The 14,423-nt window shown below is 39.9% G+C and overlaps 1 protein-coding gene across 2 annotated transcripts in view; it reads left to right on the plus strand.

The window, feature by feature from the left end:
- Positions 1-14,423, plus strand: part of EXOC4 (exocyst complex component 4) — a 750,050-nt gene that overhangs the window by 332,144 nt on the left and 403,483 nt on the right. For both annotated transcript variants that reach the window (XM_081102441.1, XM_081102440.1), the window contains exon 10: positions 9,440-9,536. In XM_081102441.1, the coding sequence (XP_080958567.1) occupies positions 9,440-9,536 (97 nt within the window). The remainder of the gene's footprint in view (positions 1-9,439; positions 9,537-14,423) is intronic.

Below are 14,423 nucleotides of genomic sequence, written 5' to 3' on the forward strand. Positions count from 1 at the left end.
GATTTATAGTTGTGAATACAAGAAACACTGTTTATTCTCGTATTGTTATTCACTTATTGTGTTATTTTCCATGGGAACAGCTGTAAACCTACTTTTACCCCACCTAGTACTTCCTCTGTGTGCTGTCCATCAGCATTCCCCCCCCCCCCCCCGCACCTTCCCAGATTTCTTTTTTTAATAATTAGTTATTTAGAATAACAGCAGTGAGCATTAGGGTGCAGCCTCTTTGGAAAACAATCTGGCAGTTGCTCAAAATGTTAAACATAGTGTTATCAGATGGCCCAACAATTCAAATTCTAGGTCTATGCTGAAGAGAACTGGAGAGAACATACATCCACACAAAACTTGTACATGGATGTTTAGATTAGCATTGTTTATAATAGCCAAAGTGTGGAAATACCCAAATGTTCATCAGTAGATGTGGTATATACATACTTTAAAATATTACCTGGCCCTATAAAGAAGTGAAGTCTGATTTATGCTACCACTTGGATGAACTTGGAAAACATGCTAAGTGAAAGAAACCAGACACATGACATGATACATAAGGTAGGGGACTCCAGCTTACACCCATGAGAATCTCTGAGCCAGTTATATCTGACTAGCCACTAAGCATATTGAATAGATTCAAAAAAATAAAAACTAGGGAATGGGTTACAGAGTGGAAGGAAAAGAAAGAATCAGTGCATCTCCTTATGTAGCCTTAGAATGAAACGAGTTGAAGGATAATGTCACCAGAATAGGAATGCTCCTCAAAGATGGTCAATTCAAGTTCCCTTGTGTCTCCAGGACCCCCATTTAAAGACATGCACGCAGTGACTGGATCCTTTGGTAATTGGCTCAGTCTTACATTTGCTCTTCCTAGAGAGCACGTCACTTCAGACTCCATTGCAGAAAGCCAGTGCTGTTACTAGTGGAGCCTTTTTTGACTTGTGCTCATGGAAGACTCCAGATGAGCACATTTTACTGGTGGCTCAGGATGGACTCTTATTAACCTTAAAATGTGTTGCTTCATTTTTGTTGTGGTTGCTCCTTGTCATTCTGTACTCCAAAACCTCTTACAAGTTATTGCTAGGAAGATAATTAAGAAATTGATTTTTTCTCTTTTGTTTTTTAAACTGAGAGACCATCCCAAAGTAATAGATTATTATAAAATTCACTTGCTATATAGGAGCTAGAATATGTTCAATTCTTGAACAACAAAAGAATATGATTTTTCTTTCTTTATAAAAAATATTTCATGGTCTTTTACCAAAAATCCAGAAGAAATGGTCTTACTTGAAGCAAAACTCAGGTGAAGTATGTCCTTCCTAGCAGTCTGCTCAAATCAAATTTCTAACAGATACAAGATACTGCACATACGTATAATATATTGTTCTTCATACTTCAAGCCACGCACTGTTTGTCTTTCTCACAATAGCTTACCATTAGGCAGTCCCTAATTTAGACTGCCTCCCTTTTTCTGCTTATACCTCTAGAGCAGTGGTTCTCAACCTTCCTAATGCTGCGACCCTTTAATACAGTTCCTCATGTTGTGGTGACCCCCAACCATAAAATTATTTTCGTTGCTACTTCATAACTGTAATTTTGCTACTGTTATGAATCGTAATGTAAATATCTGATATGCAGGATGTATTTTCATTGTTACAAATTGAACATAATTAAAGCATAGTGATTAATCACAAAAACAATATGTAATTATATATGTGTTTTCCGATGGTCTTAGGTGACCCCTGTGAAAGGGTCATTCGACCCCCAAAGGGGTTGCAACCCACAGGTTGAGAACCACTGCTCTAGAGCGAACCCATAGGAATGCCCCCTTCTTCCTCTGGGCTGCAATCCTTAGAATTTCCCCTCCCTCCCTTCCTCCCTCCCTCCCTCCCTCCCTTCCTTCCCTTTCTCATCTCCCTCCCTCCCTCCCTCCCTCCCTCCCTCCCTTCCCTCCCTCCTTTTTCTCCCTCCCCTCCCTCCCTTCCCTCACTTCCTTCCTTCTTTCCTCAGTCTTACCCTACTCCCAAATTCTTTTAAGTAGGAAACATCAAACTTACTGCCCTCTGGCCACTATGCCATTTCTAATTCCGGGGGGGTGGGGGGTGGGGTGGGGGGGCTACCTGTGGTTGCAATTATAGGGAAAGGCAAGGAAGGCTGTAATTCAAGGTATGTCCCTCTCTAACTGCAGCCTTCCATTTTCTTCACATTTTCTCTCCTCTGATTCCAGCCATAAATACTCTTTGATCTTATAGAGACCCCAAGTGTCAGCTTCTATCATTTTCTTCAAACCCTTTCCAAGCCTAATGTGTTTTCTCACCACCAAGCTTTGACCCACCTATGGTTAATCACTTTAATTTCTTTCTCACTAGAACCTTCAACACTTTTTATCCCTTGTTTTCACCCCTTCTAGGTGGTAAATCCTTAACCCTGGCTCTCAAAGTCTTTCTTCTTCACTCTTATTTCTGCTCTAGAATATCCTACAGCTATATTGCATTGCTATAAATTTCAGTTATTGTATCTCACCTGTGCCCTTAGCAATCTAAAAGGATTGTCAAGGAATCCTTAATAGTTTTTCTTGCCCTCCTTTCAAAGATTAGTTCAGTTCATCACCTCTCACCTTAAGCCTCTGTGCCACTAAGTTAATTAAGCCTGAATTTACATAACCAACTTCTATAGTTAGTGTTGATTCCATAGAAAATGCATTTTATGTTAAAGTCACCATAACACCAGGGTTTACTCCTCCCTATCCTCTCTAAAAATAGATAAACATGGTAATTAACCGTACCTCCAACACACTTCCCATTGGCTAATCAGGGCGATGTGCAAATTAACTGCCAACCAAGATGGCGGCCGGCAGCCAGGCAGCTGAAGCGAACAGGAGGCTTGCTTGCTCCAGTGATGGAGGAAGCCAAGGTTCCCCGCCTGCTGCCGCCCAGCTCTGAGCTGCACTCTAAGTAACTACATTGCAATTATAGAAGCTAAAAAATCCCCAGAAACCTGCTTTCAGCCAGTCCGGCCTCAGAGCTGGAGTTGCAACAGTGTTTCAATTATAGAAGCTAAACAAAGCCCAGATACCTGCTTTCAGCAGCGCAGGCCTCAGAGCTGGAGCTGAGCCTCAGAGCTAAAGCCGGCTCTCAGCTCCAGTGACAGCCATAGAAGGTAAATAAATCTCAGAATAAAAAGAAAAAAAGGAGAGGTTGGGAGCTTCAGTCACCCGCCAGCATGAAAACGGCCCTCAGCCCCTCACCCAGACTGGCCAGGCACCCCAGTGGGGACACCCACCCTGATCCAGGACACCCTTCAGGGCAAACCAGCCGGCCCCCACCCGTGCACCAGGCCTCTATCCTATATAGTAACAGGGTAATATGCAAACTGACCCTAACAGCAGAAGGACTGGGAATGACTGGTCACTATGACACACACTGACCACCAGGGGGCAGACGCTCAATGCAGGAGCTGCCCTCTGGTGGTCGGGGTGCTCTCACATGGGAGGAGCTCTGCTCAGCCACAAGCCAGGCTGATGGCTGCCAGTACAGCGGTGGTGGTGGGAGCCTCTCCTGACTCCTCAGCAGCGCTAAGGATGTCCGACTGCAGTTTAGGCCTGCTCCCCGCTGGCAAGTGGACATCCCCAGAGGGATGCCAGGCTGCCAGAGGGATATCTGATTGCCATCTTAGGCCCAATCCCCTTGGGAGCATGCCTAAACCAGCCGGTGGTCATCCCCTGAGGGGTCCCAGACTGCAATAGGGCACAGGCTGGGCTGAGGGATCCCCCCGCCCCCCTCCCTCCCCGAGTGCACAAATTTTTATGCACCAGGCCTCTAGTCTATAATAATAAAAGTGTAATATGCTAATTAGACTGGATGTCCTTCTGGATGACTTTCTAGATGAAGCTGCGGCAGCGGGAGCCAAGGCAGAGGCAGCTGGGGCCGAGCCCCTTGCATGAATTTTGTGCATTGGGCCTCTAGTTTTAGAATATTCCTCTTTAACCCGTCATCTATGTCATTTTATTCTACTTGTGAGTTTCTTGGGAACCTAAAATGACATTAAGTATATATATTTGGGGGGAAATTGTTTGAATACTGAACCTACCATGTGTATGACCTTGATCAAGATACTTTGCTCCCAACACCCTCAATGAGCCTCCATTTCTTCATCTCTGTGATAGGTAATGGTATTACAGGGGTATTTTTAAGGGTAAGTGAGACATTTTATGTAAAATGTCTAGCACAGTAGCAGTTTCTTTGTAGATGAGTAATAAATGAATCTGCTTTCCCCTTCCTGACCTTCTCTCTACATATCCTGTGTAATACTTGACACATCTTAGTTATCTACAGTACAACATTAAAGCTGGCTACCCAGGAATAAAATGTAATTGGGCAATGAAATATAGGCAAGATATTTACTTTTCTAATGGTTTAGATAAATCATTTGTTTCTATTTGGGAAATTTTCTACAAATAATGTCTTAATCAATACACTTTTTCAGGACTTTATGAAACTTGGATTCCTTACTGAACATACTTTATATAAAACATAACTGCTGTTTGTTCCTCATTGCTTTGTACTATGAATTCACTTGGACTAAAAGAGATATTATCATTTTTTGTTCATTTGTTCATTTATATAGTCATTCAACAAATACTGAGTATTCATTACATGCCAGAAACTATTCTCATCCATTAACAAATTAGCATTATTGTTAATAATTACACATTTGGTGCCTGGCCATGGTGGCTCAGTGGTTGAGTGTCAACCTCTGAACCAGCAGGTCATGTTTCAATTCCTGGTCAGGACACATGCGCGGGTTGCAGGCTCAATCCTCACTTGGGGACATGCAGGAGGCAGCCAATCAATGATTCTCTCTCATCATTGAAGTTTCTGTCTCCCTCTCCCTCTCCCTCTCCCTTCCTCCCTGAAATCAAGAAAAACATACTAAAAAAATGATTACACACTTGGTGAGAGTTGAGTCAAGATGATCCTTTCCTTGAAGGGGCTTGTTGCCTGGATTTCCACCCCCTCCTCCCCCCCCACCCCAAAAGCACCTTATTCATGAGCAATAGAATGTCCTCACCAATCCCAAATTGCTTGACTTGACCGTGATTGTGAGTTATTTGAGTGTAAGGAAAATTACTTTATCTTCGTTTTCTTCCTAATTGAGTACCAAACCCCAAGTTCATATATAGTCCCTTGTTACAAGTTTGTTGGTAGTGCTAGTAGCAGCAGCAACAGCATTAAATCATAATGATAATTTGTGCTTTAAAAATGGGCATTTGCCAAAGAGCTTGATCTAGAAGAACCCCTCTGGCAAGGTGAGGGCTGTGAATTCAGGGAATTCTTCGACCACTCAGCTGGCTCTTAGGGCCAATTAAAGTATTTATTGATGCAATCAGCAATTCCATATTTATTGTACTGAATGCATGTTTATAATCCTTAGAAAGTATTTATGAAGCAAAGTGTTTGCTGCAAAAACATTTCCCTTCACCATGGTTCTTTTCTGTATGGAAAGGCCAAGTTAGATTGAGATTCTGCGGCTCAGCAGAAGGGACCTCACATTCTCTAGTTCTCATCCCAGTGTTTGGCACAAAGCATTCACCACTGGAACACCAATACATTTATAATGATTATTTTTAATTAAAGTGCAGGAGTGGATAAAGACTGATTTATTCCATTGTGCTGTGTTCTCTGCAGTTTTCTAAGCTTTTCGCTACAATAATACTGCCCCCAAAATAAGGCAGACAGTTTAATTAGTCTCATTAAAGGCTTGTATATAGACTTGTATAATGTTTCCTACAGTAGCAAGAATAACATTTTTTTTTGAATTTGGAATTTTTTTTTGAATTTGGAATTTTTGTATTTTAGTTTATGTTCCAATGATGGTGTTTCTGTGTGTGTGTGTGTGTGTGTGTGTGTGCGCGTGTTTGTGTGTTTGTTTCTGATCAGTAAGTCCTTGACTGCTTGGTAATTCTCAAGGGGAAATTAGACCACCATTTATTTGAGATGCATTAGGTGTCAGACACTGTCCTGAATGCCCTTGAGTATGTTATCTTACTTAAACATCACCAAAGTCTTTGAAAGAATTTACTGCAATCTATATTTTATAAATAGAAAAGCTGAGGCTCAGAGGATTGAAATAATTTTATCACACTTATACTAGTAAGTAGCTGATGTAGGGTCTGGCACAGATCTTTTTGATTCTTCCCACTGTACCATCGTTCTCTCAGTGAGAACATGTGTTTCCCTTTTTTTCTGCGGTTTTGGTTTCTTATTTCTGTTCTACTAAAATGACTATATTATAAACGCCATCAAATTCTAGTTGGGAGAATCAAGGAGTAAATGAGTTTGGGAGTTCATTATCTATAAGGAAATGCGTTCTAAATGAAGGACTAACTGAGAACAGTCACTGGGTGGCCTGGGTGCCTCTTGCCAATCATCTGAGGGAGCCTGTCACACCCTGTCCTCATTGTCAGAAACAGGAAATGTGGTTGGGGTATTTCTGCCCCTCTCCTTTCTGCAGAACATATCTTCTCCTTGGAATGCTATTGTCAGTTTCCCTTCTCCCCAGCCATCCATCATCATTCACTGTTTTCTCTGGTGCCTATCACCTGGCATCGCCAGCCCAGATAGGCTGTAGCTTAATAAGTAGCAGGAGGGAGATGCTCTGGGCCATCCTGTGCTCTTCTCAGGATTGGACAACGTGCTCCCTAGGACTGTTCATGGCAGCAGCTCCTTGGTTACTTGATTACGGGAAGGCGTGTAAGGACTGGCGAGCCTGGTAGCTCGCCCAGATGTCAGCCAGCTAGAATAAATCTCAGAGCACAGAGAGTCACAGGCTGTATGGTCTTTGGCCGCAGCCTTTACCTTTGGTTGTGACAGCTCTGTTTTCAAGGATATTTCCCCTGGGCCAGTGTTGTTTATTGGTAATTTAGTAAGCTAGGTGACAACTTGTGGTCTGTAAGGAGGAAATCACAGCGAATACAGTGTGGATGGCCCTTGGTAGCAGGACTGGAGTAACAAAGAAGTTCTTGTATGTGGAATTGCTCTTCAGCTTCAAGTCTCCTTTTTTTCCCCCTTCATATTTCTGCCCAAGCTTTCAGTAATCCTGTGTCTGTAGCTAACAGGGATTTAGAATAAATGACTGGAGGTGGGTAAATCAGGTCTGTACTTAATTATTAAATACTGAAAATCACAGAACATCAGAATTTTTAAAAGCCTTTGGAGATCATGCTGTCTTTAAAAAGATATGCTCACATTGAGTAGATTTAGGCATTATTTTTTGTGTGCATTCATTTATTCCTTTGTAAGTTATTTATGTTGTCCCTGGAGTGCAGAATATAACCAGGTTTCTTCTCTACAACCTCCCCCTATTTCCTTGGTGACTCAATTGTGTCTAGATTTTATGATCTTAGAAGGGGAAGTGTTGATAAAGGAGGCATATTGACTGCTCCTTTTTTTCTGTCTGTGACTATCCGGGGACCTCTGAGGAGGATTTTTATAAAGGAGTCGTGTTTGTGCTGGTCTTGATGCTCTCCTTTAACTCAGCAGAACAGTCATATCACTGATGCAAAGATAGTGCAATAAGATGGATTTCTTTCTAATGAGAAAAAATAGCTCATGCTTTAGACTTAAGCGCTGAACATGCCATTATATTTTCTGTTTACCTTAAGACAGACCTTGCTCTGATTAGTTGGTGGAAACAACTAATCCATGTGGGATTTGTCTAGACTCTGGTGCCCCTGGGAACTCTTGAGGATCTGGGCTATGGATTTCTGAAGCTTCACATGTTTTTATCAGTCAATTTCCAAGATACCTCAGAGACCATTGAGATAGATAATAAATCAGCTGAGATTAAGCTGGGTTTGGTATCAGGCAAAGAACTATAATTAGAAAGAAAATGTTTAATTTAGGAAAAAGAAGGGAAAATTGTAAGTGCAGATTGTGAAGGTTTTGAGAAGCCCATTTTGTGGCATGTACTTTCCTGTCAGAGTCCTGACACTCTTAAGAAATAACATAAGATAGGTGAAAGATGAACATTACTTTCATGTTGATACAGGCCAGATAGAGTCGAGTGAGAGTTCTAAATGAACATCAACATTAAACTGATTTGCGCACCCCCTCACGGAAGGTGCCGGACCACTCGTCCTTCTCTGACAAGGCAGAACCTTTATTTCTCAACTTAGCAAGGCCACACTTATTATCTATGTGCATCGGGTTTCTAAACCGGAGTTAAGGGGGTTGCTGCAGCAACTATGCCCAGCTTTTTCTTCTCACTTTTACCAGAGGAGTTAGTTCACTTTCCCTGCAGTGGGTTAAAGATGGAGAGAGGTCAGGGGTTACATTCACCAAGCTTCATTTTAGTGGAAAGAAATATGAGCATTGGAGATGGAAGGAGAGCATTTCTCCCAACATCCTAAAATATACATTGTTTTCACATCCTAAACTCTCTGAAATTTGGATATATCTGTAATCAATGGCATCTTAATGGCTATCCAGCCGAAGACAATCTTAATGACTTGTTTTGCCTCAGTGTATAGGAGTTGAGTGACTATTCCTCATACTGTGACTTGGTATTTCAGATAATGAACCTTGTAAGGACCATTTGAGGAAAGAATATGAGTCTTGCTTAGTACAGGGACATGTTTTCTTTAGACCTTCTGATGGCATCAAGAACATATCGATATATTAAACCTGGCAGAGTGGATATCAATCAGCAGCTTGAAATAAAGTACTGGATATACTCCTTTAAGAAACTCACTTGCTGAAAATCTTTAGAAAACAAGGGAAGTGACAACTTGGAGTCATTCAGAAGAGCTGGACTCTGAGTATTCCATAGTTTTAGGAATATATCAACCAGTTTATATTTCTTATATCTCCTTATTACATGTGTATGTGAGACTTATGGTTAACATCCACTTATTTTAAAAGGAGCTTTTCAGTAAGAAAAAATAAAGATCCTAAGTGATAAGGAAGCATTCTGTAGTTTAATTAGCAGGATATTTTTCCCCTTACTGTTAACCTAAAATAATAGCAGATCTTACAATCAGTGGGATCTTAGATTTGATGAAATACACACAGTTAAGTTCATTTGGGTCTCGGCTCCAATTTTTACAGCCCTGGACAACTTTGTATGGCAGTTTTCTCCCCTTGAAAGTTGTCTGTGCTCTACTGTTCAAGACAGATACTGGTGGTTAGAGAGCAAGAGCTATATCCTTGCACTTTTTCTTGAAATATACTCTTTATTCTCACTGTGCTTCCATGAAAATGCTCATTCATGGTTTATTTAATGTGGAAGACTAGGCCAAGTCATTCCAAAATGTTTTGTAGATATTGAAGGCAATTGTTTTCAAAGATGGTCCTTCTTATGCCCCCATAACATTTATCTAGATATGCTTGTTTTATTTCTTTGTAATATTTCTAAAAAAGTAAATCTCTCTTTTATTTTTTTCTGAAAGGTGGCCCTGATGACAATTTAATTGAAGGTGGAGGAACAAAATTTGTCTGCAAACCTGGAGCCAGAAATATTACTGTCATATTCCATCCGCTACTAAGGTAAGTCCAGTCCTATGTAGTCACTGAAGATCAATATTTTCATTATTGATGCAGATGTATGGAATGCTAATAGGTCAGTCAGCATTGAAACATCATAAAAAAAAAAACTTGTTCCATTTCTTAGGGCCTCACTATCAAAGTGGTCAATAGAATAAATAATGTCAACCCCACTAAGTAGCTATTTGTTCTCAGAAGTAATACTTCATAAATACTTTAGACTTTCTCTCCTACTCTCTGTCCCTGCCCTTCTCCCTATCCCCATCTTTTCCTTCCTCTCCTTATGTATTTCAGGGATGGCAAACTAGGGCCCATGGGAGAGGTCTAACTGCCACATGTGTTTGTAAATACATTTTTATTGACACACGGCTCATGGTTTATTTAATGTGGAAGACTAGGCCAAGTCATTCCAAATTGTTTTCATGCTCATTCATTTATGTATTGCCCATAGCTGTTTTTGTGCTACAATTGCAGCAGTGAATAGTTGCAGCAGAACCCATATGGCCCATAAAGCCGAAAATACTTACTCTCCGGCCCTTGACAGCAAAAAATTGCAGACCCGTGATCTGTCTCACTAATTTACACTAATTACTCAGATTTCCTTTGAGAATTGGCAGGTCTCTGAACAAATATGATTTATAAAACTAAAGACATTGTATCAATCAAGTACATGGTTTTTATATGTTGAAGGAAAACTTGATGGTGACTATTATGGTGCTCAATTTATTGTGATATTATGATGTAAGAAAATAAGAATCGATGATAGTTCTATTTAAAAAAAAATTTTAAGCCCTAAGTACCATTAAAAGAGTACTTTTTGGGATGAGGGAAGGGGGTTTGTTCAATGGATCTAAAGTTTCAGTTTTGCAAGATGAAGAAGTTCTTGAGATCTGTTAAAACAATGTGCATATAGTTAATACTTACTGTACTGCATCCCTGAAAGACGTTAATATGGTAAATTATGAGTTTTGGCTACAATAAAAAAAGAGAACTTTGGGGACTAATATAATATCTAATATATCTAATATCTAATGTAATATTAATTATATGTTTTCCTTGGTAATAACCAGTACATATTTTTGCTGTATTTTCATATAATGAGTAAGAAACCCTCGAGTTCATTAAAAGTTAGATACCTCATGTCATCATGTTGACTTTCTCAGGTAACTTCTATAATACTTGAGGCATGTGGATTAATGGTTAAACATGCTACTGAAATTGTCAGAGATAATACTGTATGTATTTTTCAAAAACATAAGTAAGTTATTACTGCAATTATCCTACCATCTCATTAGCCAAGAATTACTAAATTGATATCATTAGAATGCATTTAATTCTCATCTTTTAACCAGTTTTTTAAAATTGTACTGGAATACTTTACTCAATTAGGTTTAAATGCAAAAAGCACAAATAAATAAATTCAACAACAATAACAATAAAAACCCTCACTTTTGCACAATAAAAAAATAAAAGATTTTAAAAGAAATGTTATTAATCTTTAAAAAATTGTTTTAGCAAACATTTGAGTAAATTCATGTAATTTAATAATGACTGAATTAAGAGAATTAAGACTATTCCTCTAAATGTGGTTGATTTTATATACATATGAAATAGGTAAATTACAATATAAAGAATTGCTAGATTAAGTAACAATTCTCTCATATATGGACTGACTTTGGTAATTAATTTAGTACTCACTCTCTTCTCCAATTACAATTGATTTCTACTTAGTTAATGTTGCTAATTGTTAGGAAAATGGGAGACTACCTAAATCAGTATAGGCATCTTCTAACCTAGATTGAACACCATCATTGACTGCAGAGCTCCATATGGCTTGGTAAATGGAAGCCTCGTGCTTACATTTGTCCCTGAGTACAAAAGAAACAGACCCTGTGGAAGTTTTTGGCAGTGTTGTTAATAGCCACTTTTCAAGAGCTTTTTTCCTCATAAACATTTTTTCCTCTTTCAATGTGAAGTTAGTTGAATGGAAAAACATACCATTTCCCACTTAATAAAATGCAATTCAGGTAAAATACTGGTAGAACTTAACACATTACAGTTCTTGACTGTTACTGTTTAGTGTTAGTTGTGCCTGCTTTACTGAAGAGTTGTTCTGAGGCTGGAGAATACTCCTACTAGGTTTGCTCGCTTGTTTGGTCTCTACTTTCATTCAGAATTGTGTTGTTGTTGTTGTTGTTATTGTTATTATTATTATTTTCAATCCTCACCTGAGGAGTGAGGATATTTTCCCAATGATTTTTTAGAGAGTAGAAAGGCGGGGGGGAGGGGAGAGACACATCATCTGAGACACATCAATTGGTTTCCTACCACACGTGCCCAAACTGGGGCAGGGATCTGACCTGCAACCCAGGTATGTGCCCTTGATCAGCAATTGAACCCAAGACCCTTCGGTGCGCAGGCAGATGTTCTACTACTGAGCCACAAGGGTCAGGGTCAGAATTTTATTATTGACTAGAGGCCTGGTACACTAAATTCGTGCACAGGTACAGCCTGGCCTGCGATCAGGGCCATCTTCCCCAGCTGTCCGCAGCCAGCCCTGCCCCCAGCCACTACCACCCGCCACCCCCCCCCCCCGATTTTCTGTTCATCATCGGGTGATCCGTGCCTGACAGCCAGGGGAAGGGACCAAGAGATCAGCGGTTACTACCCGCTCACTGGCCCCACCCTTGCTGTGGGTAGCCATCAGGTGATCAGAGCCTACCAGCCGGGGAAAGGGACCAAGAGATGGTCAGTGCCCTTCATAGTGACTGATCCAGTGGTCATTCTGGTTGTTCTGCCATTAGAGTCAATTTGCATATTACCCTTTTATTATATAGGATAGAGGCCTGGTGCATGGGTGGGGGCCAGCTGTCCTGCCCTGAAGGGGGCCCTGGATCAGGGTGGGGAGCATCCCTAATGGGGGTCAGGGCGACTGGGCAAGGGGCTGACATGGGTTTGCAGGCTGGCCACACCCCCAGCTTTGTCAGGAAGGATGTCTGGAATGACATCGGGAAGATGCCCAGTCTATTAGGTCTAATTAGCATATTACCCTTTTATTAGTATAGATTAGAACTGGAGAAAGTTTTGTTGTATGATTTACAATAGTTTATCATTCATTCATTTTCTGTGTATCTCTTAATATTATGTGGTTTGCAAGGTAAGTCAACTCTTCTCCAAGGAGGTCATCATCATAGACTTTAAATTAGCCTGTGACTCAAAGTGCAACCTGTCTTCTCAACCCATTATAGAGTTGTAGCTGATAACTCTTGATGGGCTTATGGAACTTCAAATGACTAAGATCTTTTAGTATTTAAAATTTTTTTTTTTTTTTTTTTTTTTAGTTTTTATACTTCAGCACTTGCTGATTATTAGAATTAGTATTTCTTCTAAAGTTTGGAAGTTTACTTTCAGTAATGATGAGAATCAGTGTGCATTATCATACTAGTATATTTTATTTTTACTATTATCATTCGAAAATGTCCAATTTCTTCTGTAGTCATTCATTTATTTATGGTCAATAAATGAGATGTTTATGGAATACTTGCAATGTGTGTTTTCCCTTCTCTAAGTTAGATCTGTGGTCTTGTTTAGAAATAGTCACTCTTATTTTTATGGACTTATTTAAATATGCCTAGATACCTTTTTCATCCTTTTGCTCCTTGCTTTTTTTTTCGTGCTAGTTTAAAGTGAATGTGATTTAGCAACTTATGACTTAAAAGAAGATGTAACATAGTGGGAGAGGCAGTGTAGAAGAATGGAAAGTTAGGAAAAAGCATAATTTTAAAATTTAAAAAGAAAACCATAACAAGTTATCAAAGTTCAGATGTAGGTTCCATCACTTCACTTTTACTCACTGATTATTTCTTGAACTCTGATTCTATGCCAAGTTCTGAGGAGACAAAAACATAAGATGGAATCCTTGCTTACTCGCTTGGTGGCTGCAAAGGTGGCAAAAAATTAGGAAGTCGAAAACACCAATTATTGGAGAGGAGGTTGATCAGTGGGATCTCGTATTCCTACTATGTAAACTGGCACAGCCTCTCTGCAAACAGCTTGACGTTATTGAGCGATCACATCCTGTCCCCAAGTATCCTATCCAGATGTGTTTCTGCTGGTCTGGAGTGACTAATTTTCTTTCCATCCCAATTTCCAAACTCTTTTTCTCATTGATGGTAATAATGAGTCTTTATTTATAACTCCATATTAAAAATAAGTTCAGAAGGAACTCATCACTAATTGACTTTTATCACAAGCCAGCACTGTTCAAACATGATGTCATTGCTTTCCTCAACGCTTTTAGTGAGCTCTCACATACTTCTCACCCGCAAGGAAGAAACCTTCCCACGTGTGTTGCAGGGCCTTCATTTTTCCTTCCCTTCCCTTCCCTTCTCCTGTGTCCAGCAACACTGTACTCTGTCTTCCAGAAACTTTGGCTGTGGCTTTTCCACACTTTATTTATTTAAAAATTGCTTTTCATAATTTTTATTCAGCTGCCAGTGCATTCTTTGCAGCCTGAAGGTTTTCCCTACAGAAAACTGAACCACCTGCTGAGAACACCACACTGTGGATTCCCATTATGCTGTTTTATATATGCTCAGCCATGGTTTATACTGTCCTCACGTAAACTTATTGCACAGGCTCCTCCTCTGGTAACCTTGCAGACTTATCCTTGTACTCTTCTCAATTAATGCCGGCCCATCACCAGGAAACGCACAGGCTGTTGGAGGCAAATATACTGACTTCCTATTTGTTCACTTCTCATTAACCCTGCTGACCCCTCCCATGAGTTGTTTACTTAATGCTTTTCCATACCATTTTCTCTTTTTGGTTCATAAACCAGAAAATTGTCTTAGAGGGTGAAGTTCTAGAAAGATGAAGTATAGTAGTATC

Source organism: Myotis nattereri, assembly GCF_964212035.1.
Source record: "Myotis nattereri genome assembly, chromosome: 11".
In the NCBI taxonomy this organism is placed as follows: Eukaryota; Metazoa; Chordata; class Mammalia; order Chiroptera; family Vespertilionidae; genus Myotis; species Myotis nattereri.